General features: G+C 48.1%; 1 protein-coding gene across 5 annotated transcripts; it reads right to left on the bottom strand.

Moving 5' to 3' along the window:
* Positions 1-400: 400 nt before the first annotated feature.
* WDR5 (WD repeat domain 5) lies at positions 401-24,418 on the bottom strand. Of its 5 annotated transcripts, none has more exons than XM_070758920.1 (14): positions 24,254-24,418; positions 23,402-23,539; positions 22,049-22,157; positions 19,140-19,213; positions 14,190-14,279; positions 11,048-11,137; positions 8,554-8,637; positions 8,378-8,433; positions 7,041-7,087; positions 6,840-6,915; positions 4,518-4,551; positions 3,512-3,586; positions 3,035-3,122; positions 401-1,330 (listed from the first exon to the last, which is right to left on the bottom strand). In XM_070758920.1, the coding sequence occupies exons 2-14, from the start codon at positions 23,480-23,482 to the stop codon at positions 1,230-1,232; spliced, it is 1,005 nt and encodes a 334-aa protein (XP_070615021.1). In that variant the 5' UTR covers positions 23,483-23,539; positions 24,254-24,418; the 3' UTR covers positions 401-1,229. The 5 variants fall into 5 exon arrangements, with proteins under 5 accessions (XP_070615021.1, XP_070615022.1, XP_070615024.1 ...); XM_070758921.1 differs by having other exon boundaries at positions 24,213-24,303; XM_070758923.1 differs by lacking the exon at positions 6,840-6,915 and having other exon boundaries at positions 24,254-24,398.
* Positions 24,419-26,922: the final 2,504 nt, after the last annotated feature.

Genomic DNA, 26,922 nt, shown 5'->3' with positions numbered 1-26,922 from the left:
AGTTTCCATCTGTTTCTTGTCCTGCCCTCGGGGGCTTTGGAGAATAATTTGACACTTTCTTCTTTGTGGCAAACCTTCAAATACTTGACTGCTGCTATCATGTTACCCCTAATTCTTTTCTCTAGAGCAGTGTTTCCCAAGCTTGGCCACTTGAAGATATTTGGACTTCAACTCCCAGAATTCCCCAGCCAGCAGATTTTGGGTCTGGCCACTGGGGAGCAGTGTTTCCCAAGTTTGGGAAACACTGCCCTCGAGTGGCCAGACCCGAAACCTGCAGCCGTTCTTCATATGGTTCAGTCTCCAGCCTTGTCCCCCCAAACCAGGTTCCTGGCGTCTCAGCAAAGCTGCTTGGATGCCACCTTCAAAACACTCACGCCAGGCAGCCGATCCTGCCGTCAACCAAATGAAATCCCACTTTTTATTCTGCCGTCACTGTCCGGGATGCGTAGGACACCAAGAGTTATCATCGAGAGAGGGAGAGGAGGAGGAAGAAGAAGTGTCGACGCCAGAAAAAGATACAGTCATACTATTAGCAATACAAGTTCATACAGAGAAATTTTTCCAGATAAAAAAATTCTTTACACTTAAGTAACTGTACTGTACATATTGTGAAATTTGTCAGAATGGTTTTTAAAAAGTCAAAAGAAAACAAAAGGGGGTCACAAGAACTGGTTGGGGGTTTTTTTTGGAGGGGGGGGGGCAAGAGGGTGGGGGGAAAGCCTTGGAAGAGTTTCAGCGGACAGCAGGAGGGACGAAGGCTCTGGGAAACTGGGCAGGGGAGGGACCACGATGGGACACATGGATTTGGTCGCACTGAAAATATTCTTCTGTCTTCACTCGCGAGGCCGATCGGGAAAAGCCCGGAGCTCTTCGGTGCCTGAGATGGTCTTAAAGAATAACTTTTAAAAAGATTGTTTCTAGCCGGGGGGGGGGGGGGATGGGGGGGAGGAAACTGAACACCCACCAAGTAGGGACAACGGCCTTCTCTGAGAAAGAGGGTCCCCACACACAAGGCTCGGGGGTCAAGGACTCGGGCGCTTCGGTTCTCCGTCGGTCAAGGCTTCACCTCCTAACATCGCTCCGGATTTCCTGCTAATGTGGCTGAAGTGTGGGGTTCTTTTCCTTTCTTTTCTTTTTCTTTTTTTAAAAAAACAGAAAACACGAAATACCCTCCGGTTGCATGGGCACCACCCCAACAGTCTCTACGTGATGCCGGTGGCCAAAAGCCCTTAACAGTCACTCTTCCAAAGCTTAATCGTTTTGTCGTTCTCTAAGGCTGCGGAGGCAATGATGTTTTCGGTCGGATGGCAGGCCGTGGAGATCACGACGTCTGTTGGGAAAGAGATTAGATCAGATTGGATTTATGGGATTTATAGGCCGCCCCTCTCCGTAGACTCGGGGCGGCTCACAACAATGGTAAAAAACAATACATAGTAACAAATCTAATATTCTGGCATTGGGCCAGAATACACCCAGAACCGCCTTCTACCGCACGAATCCCAGCGGCTGATAAGGTCCCACAGAGTTGGCCTTCTCCGGGCCCCGTCGACCAAACAATGTTGCTTGGTGGGCCCCAGGGGAAGAGCCTTCTCTGTGGCGGCCCCGGCCCTCTGGAATCAACTCCCCCCAGAGATTAGAACGGCCCCGACCCTCCTTGTCTTTCGCAAATTACTTAAGACCCACCTTTGTCGCCAGACATGGGGGAGTTAAGTTATCCTTTCCCCCTAGGCTATTACAAGTTATGCATGGTATGTTTGTGTGTATGTTTGTTCGGTATGTTTGTTTTTTTATAATAAGGGTTTTTTAGTTGTTTTTATTAATTGGATTGTTCATGTTGTTTTACCACCGTTGTTAGCCGCCGCGAGTCTGCGGAGAGGGGCGGCATACAAATCCAATAAATAATAATAATAATAATAATAATAATAATAATAATTATTATTATTATTATTATTATAATATTTAGCAATCTAAATTACAGTTTTAAGTTAAAAAATCCAAAAGAAACCCCAATATATAAAAAACAAGCACACAATCAAATCATACAGAGAAACTACATGGGCAAGGGGGAGATGTTTCAATTCCCCCATGCCTGGCGGCAGAGGTGGCTTTTAAGGAGTTTCCGAAAGGCAAGGAGGGTGGGGGCAATCCTAATCTCTGGGGGGAGCTGGTTCCAGAGGGTCGGAGCCACCACAGAGAAGGCTCTTCCCCTGGGTCCCGCCAGACAACATTGTTTAGTCGGCGGGACCCGGAGAAGGCCCACTTTGTGGGACCTAACCGGTCGCTGGGATTCGTGCGGCAGAAGATGGTCCCGGCAGAAGGCGGACCCTCGTGAGAAGCTGAGGAGAGCCCACTTCCCACTTCCACCCTTGCCACTGAAGGGCCAGGGGCCTCCTCGGGCTCAAAGCTCCACAGGGCTGGCATTCTCTTCCCTGCCACAGCCAGAAAGAGCCACTGCATGTGGACACCATGTGGCAGCAACAGGCATTGTTCCCATCACCCCTTGGTCGTGTGTGCGTTGGACAGCCACCAAGGATGGTCTGGCCAAGACCAGCAGTTGCAACTGGACAGTTTTACTTCTGAGGGCAAAGGGCTTTGTGTTCTTACGTTCCTAGTCAACAAAAGCCCATGACAACACCTCATTCGTTATTATAGTGGCACTAAACCCAACCATGTGCCAGGAGTCCAGGATCCAGGGAGAGGCACAACTACTCCAATCAGGAGTCCCCAATATTTCCACCAATCCCCGGGATCAAGGAGAGCCCATTGGTTGGTTGCAACTTTAGGGCAGGGAGGGGCCAAGCCCATTTAGGCCCTGCATCCCTCCCTCTTAAGGGTGGAAGGCGGATTCCCCTTGGTGGGAGGAAATAGTGGGAGAGGGGTGGATTGCAGGATTGAGCCCCCAGTAGGTCAAAAGGGCCTCCTGAACTTTATGCCTGGCATAAAGCTAAAGACACCCGTCAGGCCAGATGCTGCAGCCCAAGAGGGGGGCCAACTCCCCAGCCCCCTTTCAGGCCGCCCAAGCGCTGCAACCTACCTGTGTGCCCCTGCAGCTTCTGTACAATCTCTTTCGTTTGGAGGTTCCAAATGTACACCAGGTTGTCCTCCGAACCGGACACGATCCACTAAAGGGAAGAAAGGCATTCAGAAGAGAAGGGCCGAGCACGGCTGGGCCCAGGTGCGGATCCCTCTCCTCCCAACTACTATTGGAAAGGGGGCTCCAGAGTCAGTTTTCTAAAATACCAGGACCTCCCTGCCTCAAAGTCAACAGCCAGCCAATCCTGTACAACCCGACACTCCGTGGCTGCCACTGGATGTGTCCAGCCTTCTCACGTCAGACCCGGCACCAGCCATTTAGATCCTACTCCCATGAGGCCCTGCTGCTGCTGCCTTACTTGACCTCATCCCCTCACCTAGGCCCTGCCCCTGAATTCGAGTGCTGCCGATTCAATTGCGATTCAGGTAGCATTTACACCAATGAGGGAGAGACACGGATTCCCCCCACGCAACTCACCTTTCCACCAGTAACTGAAAAGTTGGCAAAAATGCAATACTTCTCATTCTTGTGGCCTGTGTAAGTCTTGAGGCACTGCAAAAAGAGAAGGCCACAGAACCACCTATCACACCACAGCAAGAGAGCCCAGGCAGGCGAAGACCCATTGCCCTGTGTGTGTGTCCCCCCTCCCTTACCCCAACCCCACAGACTTTCTGTCTGGACAAAGAGGAAATTCCTGTCCCAGATATCATGTCTGCAGCCTCCTCAACTCTGCAGCCTCCTAAACATTAATTGGATAATTACGAAAGAATTAGCAATACTAGTTAAATATGGGGAATTACGAGAATTTAAAGAAATCAAAACAGCAGCTTTGGAAAGCGCTCAAGCAGTAGTGGTATTAGGGTGGAAGGATAGCAATAAATGGACAATCCAGAATTGGTACTGGTACACGGTGGACCACATCCACTTCGAAATAATGGAAATAAGATTAAATAACTTTGATGAAAATAAACTGGAGAAGCTGATGGCACGATGGAATAAGGTGAAAAATTACATCTTGAGTAGAATTGATGACGACAATGTGAAAAATAAATTCCAATCACTTTTTGTATGTAAAGAAATGTAAACCGGAGCTAAGGAAGAAATTGAAACTTATTGTAAATAATTTAACCCCCTAAATGGTGGTGGGTTTTTATTGGTGTTGGGCACGTTTTCCTTTAAGTATTTTTGTTGTTGTTGTTGTAATAAAATTTAATTTTAAAAAATTAATAAAACAACAACAACTCTGCAGCCTCCTGAACTTTAAGTTGTCTGGGAGGCCATTTGCCAAGCTGCACTGATTTCAAATTACTGTTTGAATTAAGCCTCAAGAAACTAAGTCTGAGCCTGCTTCATCAGCCCCTCGCACTGCAGGGCCGACACGCTGTGACACGCTGGCTCCTGCAGGAGGCGATGAAGGCCTGAGGCTAACTAAGCCTTTCCGGAGCTCATGGGAACATCTTCCGGGTCAAACACGGGCACTCACCTTCCCTTTGCTGTAGTCCCAAAGCTTGAGAGTGCTGGAGGGAAGGAAACACTCTGGTTAGAAAGGCCCATAGAACGAGCCACCTCGATTCTCCCCCCAGCTCTCTTGGGGCCCGTCTTCCTTGGCTCCACACCAGCCCAGAACGGAATACAGTGATACCTTGTCTTACAAACTTAATTGGTTCCAGGATGAGGTTCTTAAGGTGAAAAGTTTGTAAGACGAAACAATGTTTCCCATAGGAATCAATGGAAAAGCGATTAATGCGTGCCAGCCCAATACTCATCCCTTTTGCCAGCCGAAGCGCCCGTTTTTATTATTTATTTATTATTTATTATTTAGATTTGTATGCCGCCTCTCTCCGCGGACTCGGGGCGGCTCACAGCAAAATATAACAATCGTAACAAATCCAAATAAATTTAAAATATTTTTAAAAGTTTAAAAAAGAACCCCATTTACTAACAAGCACACACACAAACATACCATGCATAAATGCTGGGATTTTGCTCTGCTGGGATTCCCCTGAGGCTCCCCTCCATGGGAAACCCCACCTCTAGACTTCTGTGTTTTTGTGATGCTGCAGGGGAATCTTTGCCAGCGAAGCGCCCGTTTTTGTGCTGCTGGCATTCCCCTGCTGGGATTCCCCTGCAGCATCACAAAAACACGGAAGTCCGGAGGTGGGGTTTCCCATGGAGGGGAGCCTCAGGGGAATCCCAGCAGCAAAAAAAGGCGGGTTTGCTGGCAATGGAAGTCTGGAGGCAGGGCATCCCAGCGGTGGCAATGGGTTTGTAAGGTGAAAATAGTTTGTAAGAAGAGGCAAAAAAAATCTTAAACCGCAGGTTTGTATCTCGAAAAGTTTGTATGACGAGGCGTTTGTAAGACAAGGTATCACTGTATTTCTCTCGCTTTCTTGCCTGTTTCTCCCCGTTTGTTCACACCATCTGTTTTTCCCCTTCTGGAAATTGTTTAAAAACCACACCCAAATATTTATTTTGGGGAGTTTATTCTTTACCTAAGCCCTTTCATCTTTTGGAGGCTCTTAGGCTGCTACTCCTAAATGGAAGCGGTAGTTAAATAGAGCAGTGTTTTCCAACCTTTGCCACTTGAAGATATCTGGACTTCAACTCCCAGAATTCCCCAGCCAGCATTCGCTGGCTGGGGAATTCTGGGAGTTGAAGTCCAAATATCTTCAAGTGGCAAAGGTTGGGAAACACTGAAATAGAGAACTGTTGTAAAACTTGAAGGGAGAAATTAAGCCGGGAGGGTTCACCCTATGGCTTGAGGGGAAGGCCAGGGGCTGCTCCTGAAGGAGGACCAGGCAGCGCCAAGTAAAAACAATCTAAAGCTCTTTTACAAAATATTATTCTCCAGCCAGGTTTTTAAAACACAGTAGTACCTCGTGATAGGAACCCCTTGTCATACAAACTTTTCAAGATATGAACCCGGGGTTCAGAATGTTTTGCCTCTTCTTACGAACTTTTTTCGCCTTATGAACTTGCCGCTGCGAACGCCGAACCCGGAAGTTCGGCAAAAGTTCAAGTTCGCATTTCGGGAGGCCGCCGAGAAGCCCTGCCGCCCGACTATCACCTCCCGAGACAGCCGGGAGACTTCACAGTATTCTCCTGAATGCCGAACCCTGAAGTTTGGCAAAAGTTCGGGTTCGGTGTTTGGGTGGCTCCCGAAAAGAGCTGCTGCTCCACTGTCACCTTTGCAGAAGAGCCATGGAGCTGTCGGCCAGTCGGGAGGCTCAAACGGAGGTGGGGAATCCCAATAGGGAATTCCAGGGACAGAGCTTTGACATCACGGAGATGTCCTTCCTGGCCGGCCAAAACGTGGACTCCAGGAAGGACGTCATCGTCCGAACCCGAACGCCAAACCCAAACTTTTGCAAAATGTCCGGGTTTGGCATTCGGGAGAAGCCGAGAAGCCCCACGGCTGTTTCAAAAAGTGACAGCCAGGCATCGGCGCCCAGCGGAGCGCCATTTTTGCAATTTTTTTTCTTTGCTTGCACGCATTAATCGATTTTACATTGTTTCCTATGGAAAACATTGTTTCGGCTTACGAACCTCCTCCCGGAACCAATTAAGTTCGTAAGACGAGGTATCACTGTACTTCCCTTTCTGACACCTTTACAAGTACAGACAGGCAAACCCTTCGGCTCCCTGGGTTCTTCACTGCCAGCCTAGGAAATGGAAGAGCCTGGCTGGTCCGGGACTCTCCAGGGCTAGAAGCCCAGCGGGACCTTCCTCCCATCGCCTTGGTCAGCCTTTCCCTCCTCCTCCCTCCTGCCACTTTCTTCGGAAAATCGAATCGTTTGGCTCTTACTTATCCAGAGTTGCTGCTAGAATATATTTGCCATTTGGAGAGAATTTCACAAATGACACAGGGGGATTGTCGTCATCTGAAAGAGAGAACGAAAGAAAGAGAGAGAGAGACAGAGAGAGACAGAGAAGGCCCCATGTCAGCACCGCGTGGGGAAAGGAAGGTTCACCTGCGCCAATTCCTTCTGGAGGGGAGCCAACTCACCAATCAATGTTTTCAAGCACTGGCCAGAAGCCGTGTCCCAGATCCGGCTGCAATGCCAAGGGAGTCACATTAGTCAGGCAGAAAAGTGGGGGGGGGGGGGGGGGGGGAGAGAGAAGATGGACAGATGATACACACATAAAACACCACAGCACAGCACAGCCAGGGCACTCTGAATAGAAACATAGAAACATAGAAGAATGATGGCAGAAAAAGACCTCATGGTCCATCTAGTCTGCCCTTATACTACTTCCTGTGTTTTATCTTAGGATGGATCTATGTTTATCCCAGGCATGTTTAAATTCAGTTCCTGTGAATTTACCAACCACGTCTGCTGGAAGTTTGTTCCAAGGATCTACTACTCTTTCAGTGAAATAATATTTCCTCACATTGCTTTTGATCTTTCCCCCAACTAACTTCAGATTGTGTCCCCTTGTTCTTGTGTTCACTTTCCTATTAAAAACACTTCCCTCCTGGACCTTATTTAGCCCTTTAATATATTTAAATGTTTCGATCATGTCCCCCCTTTTCATTCTGTCCTCCAGACTATACAGATTGAGTTCATTAAGTCTTTCCTGATACGTTTTATGCTTAAGACCTTCCACCATTCTTGTAGCCCGTCTTTGGACCCGTTCAATTTTGTCAATATCTTTTTGTAGGTGAGGTCTCCAGAACTGAACACAGTATTCCAAATGTGGTCTCACCAGCGCTCTATATAAGGGGATCACAATCTCCCTTTTCCTGCTTGTTATACCTCTAGCTATGCAGCCAAGCATCCTACTTGCTTTTCCTACTGCCCGACCACACTGCTCACCCATTTTGAGACTGTCAGAAATCACGACCCCTAAATCCTTCTCTTCTGAAGTTTTTGCTAACACAGAATAGGAATGGAAAAGACTCTGGCAGCAGTGTTTCATTTGGCTTCCCAGGAAATTATTATTATTATTATTATTGTTATTATTATTATTATTATTATTATTTATTGGATTTGTATGCAGACTCCGCAGCCCAGTTTGAGAAGGGAAGGATGGGCCTCAGGGCTGTCCCCAAAGGGTCTTTGCAGAGTACAGAAAAGGCAGCTGGGGGGGGGGGGGGCAGGGAGGAGGAAGGCAACACAATGAGCCTAAATGACTTCCCCTCCCAATAAAAGCCCCCATCCCCACCCTTACCCTCCAAGGTCAGGTCTGCTATGCTTGAAATTAAGGGTGGAGTGTGCTCTCCCTGCCCCAGGCCAGGCCTGCCATGCCCTACCCCAGTGGGAGAATGGCTTGCGGGACCTGCTTTGCCCGGCTAGGCAGCCTTGGCTCAGGGCCACAGGCCTTTCCTTGCCCCCTACTCACCACAGACCATCGTAGCTGCTGGACACAATCAGGGAGCCGTCGCGGTTAAAATGCACCTGAAGGCGAGAAGAGATCCTGCTATTTGGGGGGCAGACGGAAGAGAGGGAACAGGCTCGGGGGGCCATCCCCCTCTTGTCCCTTCTTCCTGGCCCCCTTTCTCCCAAGGAGATACCTACGGCAGAAACGGGGTCTGAATGAGCTGGCAGCGTTTTCAGGCACTTTCCCGTCTTGACGTCCCAGATCCTGACGCTTTCGTCAAACTGGAAATGAAGCAGAGAAGACAGTCAGACCTGCAAACACTCGAAGGGCCTCTTCTTTGGCAGGGGACCATTTCCTGCTCTGGGGGAAGCCTGTTTCCCCCCCCCCCCAGACCCCAGAAAAAGGCTCCAAAGGATCCCTCCCGAGGTGAACAGAACAGCCCCCGGCTCTCTCAGGGGAAGAGGCTGCAGGCCACAGAAAAGAACCAGGAAAAATCTTTCCATCACAGCATGGCTCAGATGCCAGGGGGACCTTCGCAGTGCCCGGCTATCAACCTCATATAATGACCCCATAATCCCTTGCAGGGTGGAGTCTGGGCAACTGAATGAATATTTACTGGCCGGATGCCCTTCTGGTCGCCAATGTGGAGTTTTGTTCAGTCGATATACAGTGATACCTCGCCTTACAAACTTAATTGGTTCCGGGACGAGGTTCTTAAGGTGAAAAGTTTGTAAGACGAAACAATGTTTCCCATAGGAATCAATGGAAAAGCGATTAATGCGTGCAAGCCCAAAATTCACCCCTTTTGCCAGCCCAAGAGCCCGTTTTTCCACTGCTGGGATTCCCCTGAGGCTCCCCTCCTCCATGGGAAAGCCCACCTTCAGACTTCTGTGTTTTTGCGATGCTGCAGGGGAATCCCAGCATCGCAAAAATGAGCGCTTCGCTGGCGGGGCATCCCAGTGGCGGCGGTGGGTTTGTAAGGTGAAAATACAAAGAGGGAAAAAAATCTTAAACCCCGGGTTTGTATCTTGAAAAGTTTGTATGACGAGGGGTTTGTAAGATGAGGTATCGCTGTATTCTCATGGTTCCAGTGCCCAGCTATGGAACCCCCAAAAAGCCACTGTTTCTGACTGGGCGCCCAGAGTGCCTCCATTTTGCACACACCCGTTTTCCCCACACCTTGTCAGTTAAGCCCCCCACGTCTCCCTCAAGCTCCCACTAGCATTCATGGGGCAGGGCGCACTCATTGAAAATGCCAAAAAAACATCAAAACCCTGTATGGAGGAAGACATTCATGGGGCAACACTTAATTTTGTCGCATGAAATGGCTGCCAGATAAATGGGAGAGGCGGGGATATAACTATTGAATATTTGAGCTATAATTTTCAGGAAATTTTTTAAAAAGGGGCGCAATTCTAGGGGAATGAGACAGAAAGTAATGGGAATATTTTGAAAAGGTTGTTCCACTGTAAAAAAATCATTCATCCCATATCTCCTGCTCTATTTGTTTACATATACAGTGATACCTCGTCTTACAAACGCATCGTCATACAAACTTTACAAGATACAAACCCGGGGTTTAAGATTTTTTTGCTTCTTCTTACAAACAATTTTCACCTTACAAACCCACCGCCGCCACTGTGATAAACCCGCCTCCGGACTTCCGTTGCCAGCGAAGCACCCGTTTTTGCGCTGCTGAGATTCCCCTGAGGCTCCCCTCCATGGGAAACACCACCTCCAGGCTTCCGTGTTTTTGCGATGCTGCAGGGGAATCCCAGCATTGCAAAAATGGGTGCTTCACTGACAACAGAAGTCCGGAGGTGGGGTTTCCCAGCGAGGGGAGCCTCAGCGAAATCACAGCATTGCAAAAACACAGAGGTCCGGAAGTTTCAAGGACTTCGGTTGCCAGCAAAGCGCTCGTTTTTGCGCTGCTGAGATTCCCCTGAGGCTCCCCTCCATGGGAAACACCACCTCCAGGCTTCCGTGTTTTTGCGATGCTGCAGGGGAATCCCAGCATTGCAAAAATGGGTGCTTCACTGACAACAGAAGTCCGGAGGTGGGGTTTCCCAGCGAGGGGAGCCTCAGCGAAATCACAGCATTGCAAAAACACAGAGGTCCGGAAGTTTCAAGGACTTCGGTTGCCAGCAAAGCGCTCGTTTTTGCGCTGCTGGGATTCCCCTGCAGCATCGCAAAAACACAGAAGTCCAGCGATGAGGTTTTCCCATGGAGGGGAGCCTCAGGGGAATCCCAGCAGCGCAAAAACGGGCACTTCAGCTGGCAAAAGGGGTGAATTTTGGGCTTGCACACATTAATAGCTTTTCCACTGATTCCTATGGGAAACATTGTTTCGTCTTACAAACCTTTCACCTTAAGAACCTCATCCTGGAACCAATTAAGTTTGTAAGACAAGGTATCACTGTATTCTATCTAATTAATAAGATTTTCTCACCTATGGAAAAAATAGCCAGGCAGAAAGAGAGAGGATGCTGGAACTCACAGGAGACCCTCGTCCTCCTCCCCCCGAGTCTGGAAACCCCAGGGTTCTCTTTGACCCAGAGGAATCCAGAGCCCGGCCCCTTCCAGGGACATGGGGGCTGGAAGGCTGCAGCTCTCGAAAACCAAGGAAGCCCATTCAGACGCAGGTCCGGAGAACCTAAAACAGGATCCAGTCCTGCCCAGCCAGATGCTTACCGATCCTGAGACGATGAGGTTTGACTGAGGGTTGAAATTGCAGCAGAAGACATAGTTGCTGTGCCCCTTCAGAGTTTTTAAGCATTTCCCCTGCAGGGAGGGAGGGAGAGATGAATTTTTATAACGTGTCCCACCCGCACTTTGCAGAAAGAACCAAAATGGACTCAGATAATATAATGAAAGGGGGCTGGCGAAACACTTTTGCTTTGGTCAGAGCTTGGGGGAGAGAAGGGAAGAGGAAACGTATCCAGGCCTGCCCAAATTTCACTCCTGAAGACTGGGAGATGGGGAAGGCCTCCATCTGACCACCTGACTACTTTGCAACTTGGAACTGGCAGATAAACCTTGACATGGGCTCTGGATAGGCCTCTTCACAGAATTTGGCATTTTTTCTATTCTCAAAATGACACTATCGGACACTGCACACCAGAACAACTAACACAAGGAGCGTCCCGTCCCCCCCCATGCCAACTAATTCCCACAACACTGTCAAACTATTCAGTAAGGCTGTATTAATTCCTCCTCCTCCTCCACTTTCCTATTGCTTATTTCCTTTTCTACTTATGGCTATGACTTTGTGGCTTGTATCTTTACAATTTATATTGTTTTATTTAGTTTCCTAGTGCAATTTAGGTGGATTGCTTACTTAATATCCTTTGACTCTCATTAAGTGTTGTGAGTATTGTATGATCACTAAGTGTATGATTCATAAAAAATGCATTTTTATGACTAGGATCATGATTTAATGACTTGTTGCTTGAGAGTTTATGCACCAAAGATCATTTCCTTGTGTATCCAATCACACTAGGCCAATCAAGAATCCTATTCTATTCCATTTTGCTTGGTGCCCTCACCCCACAGGGCCCCTGGAAGGCGGCTGCCCTTCAAGACAAGCCACACAAGGTTGTACTTGCTCCAACCTAGCCAGCCAGACAGGCTGGTTGGGCAAGCAAGCAAGATGCCTACCTCTTGAATACCACCCTGGCATCACCAGTCCATTCCTATCTAGTTTTTATGTCCACAGTACAAGCATTAATTCTGGTGTAAGGAACAGAATCTCATTCAAAATTTCCAGATGGGGAAATGCTCAAAGACTAGCCATGACAATTAAATATCTGCACCAGTTCTGTCCTTTTTACCCAGTAAATATCACTCCAAAGGCTCTGTAGGCTTTTGTTTTTTTGCTAAAATATAGAAAAATAAGACCAACAGGGTTGGGAAGGACCTTGGAGGTCTTCTAGTCTAAACCCCTACCAGAACAGGGGACCTTATACCATTCTGGACAATGGCTGTCCAGTCTCCTCTGAAAAGCTTCCAGTGAAAGAGCACCCACAAGCTCTGAAGATGAGGTGTTCCTCTGATTTTAACCATCACTCAACACTCATATCCAGAGTGATTTTAAAACAAAAAAATACATTTTCTGCTTGATGCATTCCCTTCATCATTCATCAAATGGTTACCTCTCCATACTCCTAATCCTATTTGTTGCTCTTCTCTGCACTCTTTCTAGGGTCCCAATAACTTTTTTATACTGCGGTGACCAGATTTAGATCAGTGCAGTATCATTATTATTATTATTTTATTAGATTTGTATGCTGCCCCTCTCCGTAGACTCGGGGCGGCTCACAACAATAATAAAAACAATGTAAAACAAATCTAATAATTAAAAGTCACTAAAAAAACCCCTTATTAAAAAGCAAAACATACACACAAACTTACCATGCATAAACTGTGTAGGCCCGGGGGAGAATGTCTCAATTCCCCCAGGCCTGGTGGCAGAGGTGGGTTTTAAGAAGTTTACGAAAAGCAAGGAGGGTGGGGGCAATCCTAATCTCATCTCCTGTGATCTTGATGGCCTGGACTCTGTTGATACAATCTAGCACTACATTGGCCTTTTTTGCTGGTGCTGCAGAGTGCTAATTCATACGTAGGCGGTGATCTACTAGATCCCTCTCAAAGTTACAACTATTAAGCCAGATACTTCCTGTTGTGTATCTGTGCAGGACCTTATATTTCTTGCCACTGAAGAACGGAATCTTTTGAATAAAGCCCAATGTTTAATTCTGTCAAATCCTGATTCTATCTTCCAATTCTGCTTCCCGGAGAGGGGCAGCATACAAATCTAATAAATAATAATAATAATAATAATAATAATAATAATAATAATAATAATAATAATTCTCCTTAACTTGCTATTACTTGCAAAGGTGATGAACTGCCTTGCTACCCCTTCATCTAGGTGTTGAAAAGTACTGGGTGCAAGACAGAACTTTCCAAGTTTTCATATCTATGTACAATGAGATTAAACATATGTGAAATCACCAATTCTCTAAGTAAAACTTCACAGATCCTGGAACCCACAACTCTCTTCAGGTTATATATTAAGGCAGAGAAGAGAAAATGAAGCACCGCAATTAAGCTTGGTTGGAAAAGAAAGAGGGACCCTAACTCAGTGGGTACATTGAAACATAGAAACGTAGAAGACTGACGGCAGAAAAAGACCTCATGGTCCATCTAGTCTGCCCTTATACTATTTCCTGTATTTTATCTTACAATGGATATATGTTTATCCCAGGCATGTTTAAATTCAGTTACTGTGGATTTACCAACCACGTCTGCTGGAAGTTTGTTCCAAGGATCTACTACTCTTTCAGTAAAATAATATTTTCTCCTGTTGCTTTTGATCTTTTCCCCAACTAACTTCAGATTGTGTCCCCTTGTTCTTGTGTTCACTTTCCTATTAAAAACACTTCCCTCCTGGACCTTATTTAACCCTTTAACATATTTAAATGTTTCGATCATGTCCCCCCTTTTCCTTCTGTCCTCCAGACTATACAGATTGAGTTCATTAAGTCTTTCCTGATACGTTTTATGCTTCAGACCTTCCACCATTCTTGTAGCCCGTCTTTGGACCCGTTCAATTTTGTCAATCTCTTTTTGTAGGCGAGGTCTCCAGAACTGAACACAGTATTCCAAATGTGGTCTCACCAGCACTCTATATAAGGGGATCACAATCTCCCTCTTCCTGCTTGTTACACCTCTAGCTATGCAGCCAAGCATGCTACTTGCTTTTCCTACCGGAAGTGTCTCTCCAAAGGTAAAGTTGTTGGACATTGAAATCACATAATCACTAACTTCTTACCGAGCTGACATCCCAAATTTTGAGAGTTTTGTCATCGGAGGCAGAGACAAGAAGATTGGAATCAGACGACCAAGCAACATCAGAGATTCCCTGCAAAACAAGAAAAAGTGCCTCTGCAATGATTTCTTCTTCACCAAAGTTTGGGGTAACATCTTGGGAAATGTCATCCCTCCCCAACTGCCTCGGGTCATCAGGAGAGGCTCCTGAAAAGCCAGACTGCTAGGAAACCTCAGGAATATACATGATATTTGGAAGCTTAAATTTTAAACCGAGTCAACGGAGAGGGGCGGCATATAAGTCCAATTAATAAATAAAACTGCAGAGAAGAACAGTTGAACTTACCTGAATGGTCTTCTCGATGCATCGCAAGGGGAGTCCAACATGGGTGATACTTCAGCCTTATTGTCAGGGACTGAGTTAAAAATTAACATATAAAACAGGTCCCGCCCCCTTAGCTGCCCCCAATGGGCCAGTCAATAAAAAACGAAGGAGTAGTGTAATGAAAAAATAAGAATTTATTAACCACAAGTATGCAAGGAAAAAACGTTAACTGAAAAATAGAAAAATAGAAAGACCAACACCCTGCGCCCCGGGTGTCAAGAAACGGCTGGGAGGGTTTGGACTCTCCTTGCAGTGCATCGAGAAGACCATTCAGGTAAGTTCAATGGTTCTTCTCCACTGCGCTGCTATGGAGAGTCCAACATGGGATGTACCCAAGCTCATTAAACTGGGGTGGGAGAAGGCTGTACCAGGGGCGCAGAAGTAACGCACACCCTTTGCAGCACTCTATGTCCGAAGGCAGCTTCAGCCGAAGCGTAAGAGTCAAGCCGGTAGTGTTTTATGAAGGTGGTGGGGGGCAGCCCAAGTGGCCGCACGACAAATTTCTTCCAGAGGGGCCTGCGTAGCCCATGCAGCCGTGATGGCTGCGCTCCTGGTGGAGTGAGCTGTGACCCCCGCAGGTAGGGGGGGTAGCCTTTGACTTGTATGCTGCAATTATACAAGAGCGAATCCATCTGCTGATGGTCTTGGATGACACTCTGAACCCCAGATACGAAGGGAGGAAAAAAACGAACATAGATTCCGTTTTCCTGAATGCTTTGTACGGTGGATATACTGTACACCTTTGGAGCTCTACGAACGTCCAGTTTATGCCATCTCAGTTCCAAGGGATGGGATCCATGAGTGCAAAAGTCCAGTATTTCTTGGGCACAATGAAACCCTGGTCAGAAAGGTTGGATCCAGGCATAAGACTACGCCCAGGTCAGGTCTCACAGACAGGGCAGAGAGCTCTGATACTCTCTTGGCCAATGTAATGGCCTCTAAGAAAGCCGTTTTAAAGGATAGGAGCTGTAGAGAAATCAGGCGTAATGGCTCAAACGGCGGGCTCGTAAGTGCCTGCTCCAGGTAGGAAAACGATGGATAATAGGAGGACAGAGTTTAGATGCTCCCCTGAGAAAAATCGTTGACCCATAGATGATGGGAGATAGGTCGAAGGTGGTCGGGTCTAAGCACCATAGCTATGGCTGCGACCTGTCTGCACAGTGTATTTGGCGTCAATCCTTTGCCTAGGGCCTAGGCCATACTGTAGGAAGAATAGTAGGTGAACCACCGAAGAAGACTGAGGGTCAACGTTTTGTGTTTTGCAGAAGGTGCAATAAGCTGCCCAGGTGGCCTGATAAATGCATGTCGTAGACGGTCTGCATGACGCTTGGATTGTGGGGATGAACTTATCTGGTAAGTGTTCTCTTCTCATGCGGTCCCCCTGAAGTGCCACACAGAGGCCTGGATGTAGTATGGACCCCTGGCTGAGGGAGACCCGGTAGACGGGAATCCACCATGGACTCGATACCGACAGGTCCATGAGATCGGTGAACCAAGGACATCTGGGCCAATAATGGGCCACCAGTAAGACTTCTGCTTGCTCCCCTAGAATCTTGGCTACCACCCTGGGAATGAGGCAGATCGGAGGGAAGGCATACAGTAGGCGCTCCGGCCAAGGGGAGTGTAGTGTGTTGATTTGTTCCGCTCCCGGAGATGGGAAGCGGGAGAAGAACCTCAGTAGTTGGTTGTTGAGGTGTGTCGAGAACAGGTTCACCTCTGGCATTCCAAATCTAGAGATAAGGTCCTGGAAAAAAATCAGGATTCAAGCTCCATTCCGCTAGGTCCAGTGTTGTGCGGCTTAGACAGTCCGCCTGAATACTGGACACTTCCAAGATATGCTTGGCTCAAAAAGAAATTAGATGAGGTTCCGCCCAGGTGAATAGCATCTGGACTTCCTGCATCAGTCTGCCTGACCCCGCCCCTCCCTGGTGGTTGATGTGGGAATGAGTGACCACATTGTTGGTCAGGATGAGGACATGGCAGCCCTCTACAAGACGGGTGAAGCGTTGAAGAGCCAGGGAGACTGCTTGGAGATCTAGCAGGTTGATATTGACCTCTAAGAGGTCCTCTGGTGTCCAGAGCTCTTGGGCCACTTGAGAGTCCGTGTGCGCACGCCCCTTCCAGAGGCTTGCATCGGTGGTGATTGTCACCTCGTTGTGTAGCAGGAAGGGGGAACCTTGTTGCAGGCTCCCGGATCTCCACCAGGGGAGGGAAGGCCTGACTTCTGTGCTGACCAGGACGGTCCGTTTGGAGTGGCTGGTTGGTCCTCTTTGAAACGGGAGCAGAAACCACTGCAATGGTCTGGTGTGTAGCCGGGCCCAGGGGATGATGTCGATATAAGAGACAAACATCCCCAATAGCTGGGATAGGAAGACTAATGTTGATGTGCCTGGTGTAACATGGTCCTGATCCTCTCCTGGATATCTGAAGAGACATACACCTTGCAGTCTCGAGTGTCTAGAATTGCCCCTAGATGTTGCAGGCGTGTGGTTGGTGTCAAATGATTTTTTTGGTAATTTATGGTGAAGCCCTGTCTCTGTAAAGTTTGGATGGTCTGCTCAAGGTCTGTGCGTGCCTGTCGTGGGTATCTGGTCAGGATGATGATGTCGTCTAAGTACGTCATGAGCCGTATTGATTGTGTCCTGAGGTCTGTCAGTATTTCGAGGATCTTTGTGAAGGTTCCTGACGCTGACGATAGGCCAAACGGCATCACCTTGTATTGGAAATGTCGCTCCTGCAGACAGAAACGAAGAAACTTTCTGTGGTCTGGATGGACCGGTATGTGCAGATAGGTCTCCTTGAGATTTATAGATGTTAGCCAATCGTACCGGCGGATGGAGGCCAGAATTGTCGTTAGTGAATGCATTTTGAAGCGGTGGTAGCGGACATAGATGTTTAATTGTTTGAGATTTAAGATTAGTCGGCAACTGCCGGAGGCCTTGGGCACTATGAATACAATTGAATAATAGCCCTGGCCTTACTGGCTGGCCGGAAATGGCTTGATACTTCTGATATCTAGCAGGTGCAGGACCTCGAGTCAGCGTGTGGCGTTTGAGTGTCAATTACTGTCGGGCAGTTAGGGAATCTGGTTGGAGGGTTGCAAAGAAACTCTATTCGGAGGCCTTGACGGACTCCCAGGAGGCGATGAAATGTTGAAGTAGGCCGCCAATGGGAGAGTGACTTGGCGAGTCACTTGGACCTATGGTAGCCTCTGGTGTTGCTGCTCTTGAATGGGCGTTGGGACTGTTGGAACTGTCTGCTTCTATCGTCAAAGGTAGTTCTGTCAGATCTGTAGGCAGATCTGAAGCCCTGGACGTTTGGATGTCATATCTGGCCCAGAAATGGCGGGCGTTCTGTCGCCCGCACCCCAAATAGCAGACGTGACTCTCTAGGAGGGAGAAATACCAGCGGGAACATGTAATAAAGACCCAAATGGCATTGAATCTCCGGAGAGGGGTGGCATACAAATCTAATCAATTATTAGTATCATTATTATTATTATTGTGCCGATCCTGCGCCTGCGCTCCATCCCCGCCAGTTTCCTTGACCCAAGGCCCTTTCCACGCTATTTTCTTGATCAGCTGTTCGGCGCTCGGATCTCACGCTTCCTTTCGCTCTCCTTATGTGACCTAATCAAGGTGATCCGGGAGGGGGGGGCGATGAGACACGCGTCGCAACGCGGAGGCCTGGGGAAGAGCAGTCTTGAATGGTCTTTCTTGGTGTGCCCCGCAGAGCAGGGACCCCAGACCAACGATTCCCTGGCTACGGGGCAATACTCCGCAGAGCAGAGGGCCCCAACAGGGAGGCAGCCAGTTTCCAGGTAAGTAGGAGGGAGGGGGAAGAGGCGATGCCCCGCAGGGTAGAGGCCCCAGAGAAACCCCACTTTTGTCCACTCCATGCAGTAAGACTTCTTCCTATGAGAGAAGGGGGAGAAAAAGGGAAAACAGATTTATTATACTGATGAGAAATAAGCAGAAAAGAACTCAGCGTCCCTACACTACGGCTGAGTTTTTAAGACTGGCCCATTGGGGCAGCTAAGCGGGCGGGACCTGTTTTATATGTTAATTTTTAACTCAGTCTCTGCCAATAAGGCTGAAGTATTACCCATGTTAGACTCTCCTTAGCAGTGCAGAGGAGAACAGCAATAATCATCTCTTTTAAAACACCTACGTGGATGTCACGTTTAATCTAGAAATCCCTCTTCCCTTTATGTTTTTTGTCTCCAAAGTATCATCTGTCTAATGCAGTGTTTCCCAACCTTGGCAGCTTGAAGATATTTGGACTTCAACTCCCAGAATTCCCCAGCCAGCAAATGCTGGCTGGGGAATTCTGGGAGTTGAAGTCCAAATATCTTCAAGCTGCCAAGGTTGGGAAACACTGGCCTAATGCTATGACTAAGAGGTCACCTCAGTGATAGACCTGAATAATTAAGCCAGACTGTAACTTTCCTCCTCATGGCTTATTATAATACCTCCTTGGGAAGGATTTTGCTAAGAAAAGGGATCCTTGGGACCTTCTCGGTTAAATCTGCAAGCAGCATCAAACTCCCAGCCCAGGCATCATACTTACCAGTTTATGTCCAGACATTGTTTTTTCAAACTTGCCATCATAAGCACCCCAAATTTTAATCAGCTTATCAGCCGCTGGAGTAAAAGAATAAAAAAAAAGTGAAAACGATCAATTATAAAAGTCAGTTTGCCACTCATAACTTTGTTTGCTCAGAAAGCAAGTGAACCTCATTTATGACCTATAAAGCCCTTCATGGCACCGGACCAGATTATCTCAGGGACCGCCTTCTGCTGCACGAATCCCAGCGACCAGTTAGGTCCCACAGAGTGGGCTTTCTCCGGGTCCCGCCAACTAAACAAGGTTGCTTGGCGGGGCCCAGGGGAAGAGTCTTCTCTGTGGCGGCCCCGGCCCTCTGGAACCAACTCCCCCCGGAGATTAGAATTGCCCCCACCCTCCTCGCCTTTCGTAAGCTCCTCAAAACCCACCTCTGCCGTCAGGCATGGGGGAACTGAGATACTCTTTCCCCCTAAGCCTTTACGATTTATGCATGGTATGTTTGCTTGTATGTTTTACAATAAGGTTTTTTTAGTTGTTTTAGTATTGGATTTACATGCTGTTTTTTGTTGTTGTTGTTAGCTGACCCGAGTCTACGGAGAGGGGCGGCATACAAATCCAATAAATAAATAAATAAATAAAATAAATGTTGTTTAATTATCATTTGAAGTTATGATGGTGCTGGAAATGGGGTGCTTATGACAGGTAGTGGCCCTCAGTAAGTCCCGTGCAGTCACATGATTGAAATGTGGGCACTGGCAACTGGCACACAGTTAACCCAATGAAAGTTGGGAGAAGGCAGGGCAACAGCAGGAGCTCCTTTCCCATTGGGAGGACAGGAGAGGCTGAGCATTGCAAGCCACAAAGTGTCGTCGATACAAACATTTCACTTTCATCTTTACAAATAACTGGGCAACAAATCCATTCATAGCGAGCTGTGATAAAAACCCCAAAGTTCAGGGGCTTCCACTCGCCTCTGCCCAGTCCAGATCATGGGAGAACCAGATTACATTGTGCAAAATTATAAAACGTTTACACCAATCACAAAAATGGCCTTCTTAGATACACCACCGAGCATATAAACAGCCTCAGGAAATCCTAAGCCTGCCAGTTTTACAGATGTTCTGACATGATGTGATCGCCCACTGCATCAAGAACAATTTTTCTTCAGTTAAAATGGCAAGTGTAACTTAAAAGAAAGCAGAGACAACATGTGCACAATTAAAATAGCAATAAGAAGTAGAGTACCAAACTCCTGCGTTTTGAAATACAATAGTACCTCGTGATGCGAACCCCTCGTCTTATGAACCTTTCAAGATACGAACCCGGGGTTTGGGATTTTTGTGCCTCTTCTTACGAACTTTTTTCGCCTTACGAACCCGCCGCTGCGAACGCTGAACCTGGAAGTTTGGCAAAATTCGGGTTCGGCGTTCGGGTTTGTAAGGCCGCTGAGGAGCGCCGCCGGCCAGCAGTCACCTTTTGAAACAGCTGGGGGACTTCTCGGCGTTCTCTTGAACGCCGAACCCGGACGTTTGGCAAAGTTCAGGTTCGGGGTTCGGGAGGCTGCGGAGAAGCACCGCCGCCCGGCTGTCACCTTTGCAGAAGAGCGCGGAGCTGTGGGCCGGTCGGGAGGCTCAAACGGAGGTGGGGAATCCCAATAGGGAATTCCATGGGCGAAGCTTTGACGTCACGGAGACATCCTTCCTGGCCGGCCGAAACGTGGACTCCAGGAAGGATGCCTTCGTGACGTCAAAGCTCCGCCCATGGAATTCCCTATTGGGATTCCCCACCTCCGTTTGAGCCTCCCAACTGGCTGACAGCTCCGCAGCTCTTCTGCAAAGGTGACAGCCGGGCGGTGGCGCTTCTCGGCGGCCTCCCAAACCTGAACTTTTGCCGAACTTCCGGGCTCGGCGTTCGGGAGAATGCCGAGAAGCCCCCCGGCTGTTTCAAAATGTGACAGCTGGGCGGCGGCACTTCTCGGCGGCCACCCAAACCCGAACTTTTGCCGAACTTTTCAGGTTCGGGAGAACGCCGAGAAGCACCCGGCTGTTTCAAAAGGTGACAGCGGAGCGTCGGCGCCTGGTGGAGCGCCGGTTTTGCAATTTTTTCTCCTTTCACGCATTAATCCATTTTACATTGTTTCCTATGGGAAACATTGTTTCGTCTTACGAACTTTTCGCCTTGCGAACTTCCTCTCAGAATGAATTAAATTCGTAATACGAGGTATCACTGTATAGCATATTTTGACATTGCTTTAAAACATTCCAATATCTGAACCTGACACTCAAGAAGAGAACACATGGGAAGACATGCCAGCTTCCCAGAGGGGATGTCTCGGAGGGGAAAATGATGTTACCAGCTGCTTCAATTGTAGTGATCACTGCTGGAGGTCTGATGAGCAAACACCAGGAACCAAGCGTCTGTAGAGATTCTCAGTCATCCAGGCTAGGGTTGTCCCAAAGGTGCTTTTTTTGGGAGGCAGCTGGACTTTGTTGTGTTTTCTTTTGAAGATATTTCGCTTCTCATCCAGGAAGCTAGTTTGGCTCTGACAGGGGCTCCATTCCCCACTATCTTATCAGAGCTGAAGAAACTTCTTGTATGAGAAGCGAAATGCCTTCAAAAGAAAGAACAACTGTTCCTGAAAAAGCACCTTTGGGACCAACAGGAACCAAGGCAAACTGCCTTCATAGAGCCACCCCTGCACTTCCAAACCCATCTCCAAGGACCTCTGAATAGCAACTTGCTCAGAAGGAAGCCTTCACCGTGTGACACAAATATCCATAAATGTAAAAACAAAACAAAAACCCCAACCCCACACATTTGGCCTCCACTTTAAAATTACCATGTTAATTTTAGTTCCTTTAACTGGGATGACATGTTGCAGAAAGAAAAGAAGGGAACAGGAGGATACTTACAAGAACTAGCCAGCCACTCCCCATTGGGACTGAATTTTACCGAGGAGACAGCTTTGGTGTGTCCCGCCAATGTGAACTTCAGGGCATAGTTGGGTTTCACAGGTGCAGGCTGGCAAAAGAAAGTCACGATAGGTTGAGAAACAACTTGTCCTCTTTACACACAGCCAAGCAGAGGCTGCACAATTCTTTGGCTACCACTTGTCAGGATCCCCCCCCCCCCAAGCCCGCTCTTTGTACCTCCCCCTCCCGGCAGCAGAGGAACAAGGACCGGATGGTGTTGGCAGAGAGTTCTGCTGGAAGGCTGCCTTGGCTTCGGGAAGGCCAAACAATCCCGATAAAATAATAATTGAATAAATGAAATATAATCTGTTATTTCATGGTCCATTACATCAGCCTTGCGACCACAAAGTCCCTCAAGTTTTATTGCAATGCTATCAAATGGGCCCATCATATTTTAAGCACTTTTTGCTAAGCAAATGATCATAAATTGAGAACTACCTGTATCTGAAACGTTTGATCAGTAGTTAGAATAGAAATAAAAGTGTATTTTTTATATCTGGCTCATTTTCAGATGCTGTATCCAACTCTTTATTTACATTGTAGTAGAATCTTTTTTGTATTTCCCATATTTTTCTTTTTTTATTTGAATCTTAGATTGATTGATTGATTTATTAAATTTGTATGTCACCCCTCTCCGCAGACTCGGGGCGGCTCACAACAGCAACAGAAAACAATATATAATACAAATTCAATAATTAGAAAGCTAAAAACCCATAATTTAAAAAACCATGCACACAACATACCATACATAAACAGTATAGGCCTGGGGAATATATTTCAGTTCCCCCATGCCTGACAGCAGAGGTGGGTTTTAAGGAGTTTGCGGAAGGCAAGGAGGGTGGGGGCAGTTCTAATCTCAGGGGGGAGCTGGTTCCAGAGGGTCGGGGCCGCCACAGAGAAGGCTCTTCCCCTGGGACCCGCCAAACGACATTGTTTAGTCGACGGGACCCGGAGAAGGCCAAGTCTGTTAACATAATTACTTGATATTGCTCAAATAAATAAAGTTCTTGCAAAAAGTTACTAGAATGTAAATACGCAGATTCAACAATTGCAAAGTTGTTGTTGCAATGAAAGCTATCATGTTCTTGAACAGATGGCACAATAGCCTGCTTCTCATGTCACAAACATTGTTTATGCTTTGACATGATGACTCTGTGAACAACTAAATCCTGCAAGTGAGGAGAGAGGTAAGCATTCTGGCCCATCCTTCTCAGCAAAAGGCAGGTTTCCATGCTCCTCGGGGTCTCCCAAGGAATTCTACTCAGGACTTGCAGCCAGAAACTTTCCACTCACCTTGCTCTGATTGGTTGAGGACGAAGGAGCCGACTGTGGTTTGGCTGACTCCCCATCAGGTTTCTTTTCTTCCGTAGCCATGATGGTGGGAAGCACAGGCCAGGATTAGGCGGTCTCCAAGGAAGCGTTCACCTGTCTCTGGGGAGAGAAAGAGACAGGACCATTTTACTTATATGCATGTAAGAGTGACACACAATGTGGCCACGGAAGGGAAGATGCAGTGGGGCATTTTACCCACCACCAGTGAAATAAATTGGGAGGGAAGGACACATTGGGAAGCCACCCAAGGGCGGCAGAGTTTCTGCCAGCCAACCAGAAACCAAAGCCCATAAACGGCTCTGGAAGGCAAGTCCCGTCCCGAGAAGACATCTCAACTGCAGGGCCAGGCCTGTACACAGGGAGCCTGTGTTGCACAACTGATCCCTCCCCCCAAAAAAAAATAACAAGAAGGGGATGTGGCAGACATCAGGAGGGACCCAAAGGGAAGCAGCACGGAGGAGGTCGGACTGCCCCCTCCCCAAACAGTACCCCTGAAGAGGGTGGACTCCGATCCCCTTCATTCCCCAGCCAGCTTCCAGGGCCGGGGTGCGTGCGCGGGGAGGTGTGTGTGTGTCACGGCCTTCCCCTCACGGTCACCAGAGCAGAGAGGCCCCGCAGCCCCATCGCAGTGGGGGGTGGGTTTGAATCACCGGCCCCAGCGGTGCCAGGGAAAAAGCCTTCCGAGGACTCCCACAGGGCCGAGGCCCTAAACGGACCGCCCGCCCAGCGTCGCCGCGTGGGATGGAGGGCCCGGAGGCTGCGGCCGGCCTACCATGCCCGCCTGGCTGTCCGCCCGCCGGGAGGCTGACTCACCGCGCGCCTCCTTCGCGGGGGGTCTCGCGGGCTCCGCTGCCGCCGCCGCCGCCTCCCTGCGGGCCGCCCGGCGGGAGGAGGGAAGAGGGAGGGGAGGCCTCGCGCAGGCGTACTGCCGGCGGTCAGGCGCGACGCTACTTTCTGTGCGCGGGGTTTGCCCTGCTCGCGCAAGCGCAGAGGCTCCTGGTAAGGCGTGTCAGGACACGCCGGGCGGAAGCGCCTCTCACGACTACGGCGGGCCTGGAGGGTCAAGAGGCGCAGGCGCGTAGCAGGGTTTGGCGGGAACTTTCAAGGAGGGAGGGATTTCAGCTGCTGTCCGGTTTCTTTCGTAACAAGGAAGGAGGGATGGAGGGAGCGGGCGGCCGCCCTGAGCGGCTTCAGGACTCCTTCGCTCCCGGAGTCTCTTCCTCACACCTCCCCCGCCCCACGCGCGCCTGTTATCAATGCATCTCCGTCCTTTGTGGATTCTGCTGAAGGGTCGCTTGACTCCAGACCAATTCCACACGCGCAGCTCACGGCGTGAAACGTTGTATCCGGGGTCCCCAAACTTGGCAACTTTCAAACTTGTGGACTTCAAATCCCCAAATTCTCCAGCCAGCAGGGTTGGGAATTGAAATCCTCAAGTCTTAAAGTTGTCAAGTTTGGGGACCTGTCATAGAGCAACAGGTTAACCCAACAACGGGGAAAACGTATACCAGCTGCCTGAATTTTCGGGGAATCCTCCTCCGGGTGCTGCAGTGGAGATGGAGCCCTGCTTAGTGGGTCCCTAGAGATGAAGCTGCTTAATACAGGGGACCTGGACTCTGCAAACTCTACCACATCAGATCAATTAACCAGGCACTGTGTGAAGCAAGGCTTTAAAAGGTCACAACCAACACTTAAAACATACCCAAAGAAAACTGGCCACTGGTGTAGTTCACAAAGTGGAAGTTTCCGTGGCTGCCTGCCCTGCTGAATTCTAGGCCCGAGAAGGCTTCTCATTCATTGGGCTTCAAGGGCAGCTTGAAGTGCAGCAAATCTTTGACTTATGAATGCTGAGCAGCCATTGGAAAGTACAGTGGCGTTGAATGAAAAAGGACTGTCAGAGAAGATCACAAGCCGCTTCCTTTCTCCTTCCCAGTGTGCCTGTTCCCCTCCCCTGTCCAGAAAGTTAAAAAGACTTTTTGGCTCAGGGAGGCAGCAGGGGAGGGCACAAGTTGGAGAAAGGAAGAAGCTGTATTATTATTATTATTATTATTATTATTATTATTATTGTATGCCCCCAGGGGCTGGAAAATTGGGCCCCTGTAGTGGGGAGGGGACTTGTACTGGGCAGGAGAAAGGAAGCAAGGCTCCCCGGGAGTCCAAGCATCCTTTCTTTAGCCCAAAGTACTGGTTCTGCACATGGAGAGGCACTGCCAGACTGTTACTCATTTTGCTTAGCATCTGGGAGTGCTGGGACAGTGGTTGTTGAGTGAGACAACCATGCAGGAACTTACTTAACAACCACAGTAACTCATTACAGTCCTAAATCAAGGATTATCTGTATAGCATTCTGCAATTGTGGGTGTCCAGGGCAGGACCCATGTCAGGCTACTAAGGGCTGATTCTATTTCAGATCCTGTGCTCAGTTCAGCTGGCGCTGTGGGGCTTCCCTGGGTTTCCCTGACTCATCAGACTTAAAAGTATTCCACTTTAAGCCACTTGTCAACCTCAGTGCTTATACTTTGTAATAATTCTACATGTACTCAATTATTTTCTCCTCTTATGAATAATCCTAACTCAATCCTTATGAATGAGTGAATAATCTTTTGATTTTATTACTTTACAGTGACTGAGTGTTCCCAAGAAGAAATTGCAATTATGAAAATAAATCAATACAGGGTAGACCCGAACATTGAACAGCAACAATACATTTTATTTTATTTATTTATTAATCAGATTTGTATGCTGCCCCTCTCCGCAGACTCGGGGCGGCTCACAGCAATCGCCATACAATGTAAACAAATCCAATATTTAAATTAATTTTAAAACACCACAAGTTAAAACCAATCATACACACTAGCATACCATACATAAATTTTATAAGCCTAGGGGGAAGGAACATGTCAATTCCCCCATGCGTGATGACAGAGGTGGGTTTTAAGGAGCTTACGAAAGGCTAGGAGGGTGGGGGCAACTCTGATATCTGGGGGGAGTTGATTCCAAAGGGTCGGGGCCGCCACAGAGAAGGCTCTTCCCCTGGGTCCCGCCAAACAACATTGTTTAGTTGACGGGACCCGGAAATGATGGTTTATTAAAATTGTAAACCACTCAACTCAGGGAAGTTCAAAGCAAAGTAATTACTATTGCAATGAAATATAAAAACTGGCAAGTTTAACAAAGCCAGGGGTGTGAAAGGTGTGTGAAAGTAACTATGGGAGACTGGAAGAGCCAGAGCCTAGACAAGGATCTGATGAACGAAATACAAGTCCAAAGAAGGGGAAGGTGTCAAGTGACACAATCCCTAATTCACTGAAAAGCAGGGTGGGGGAAGAGTCCTTTCAGATTTGCAGAGTTCGCTTATTGTAAACTTATCATAAGGCTATTAGTTGTTGAGGTTGTACTTGGTTAACGATGATACAAGAATGGTGGAAGGTCTTAAGCATAAAACATATCAGGAAAGACTTAATGAACTCAATCTGTATAGT

The sequence above is a fragment of the Erythrolamprus reginae genome, chromosome 8 (assembly GCF_031021105.1).
Source record: "Erythrolamprus reginae isolate rEryReg1 chromosome 8, rEryReg1.hap1, whole genome shotgun sequence".
Lineage (NCBI taxonomy): Eukaryota > Metazoa > Chordata > Lepidosauria > Squamata > Dipsadidae > Erythrolamprus > Erythrolamprus reginae.
The sequence above is the reverse complement of the archived record's forward strand: the minus strand, read 5'-3'. Positions and strand labels throughout refer to the sequence as shown.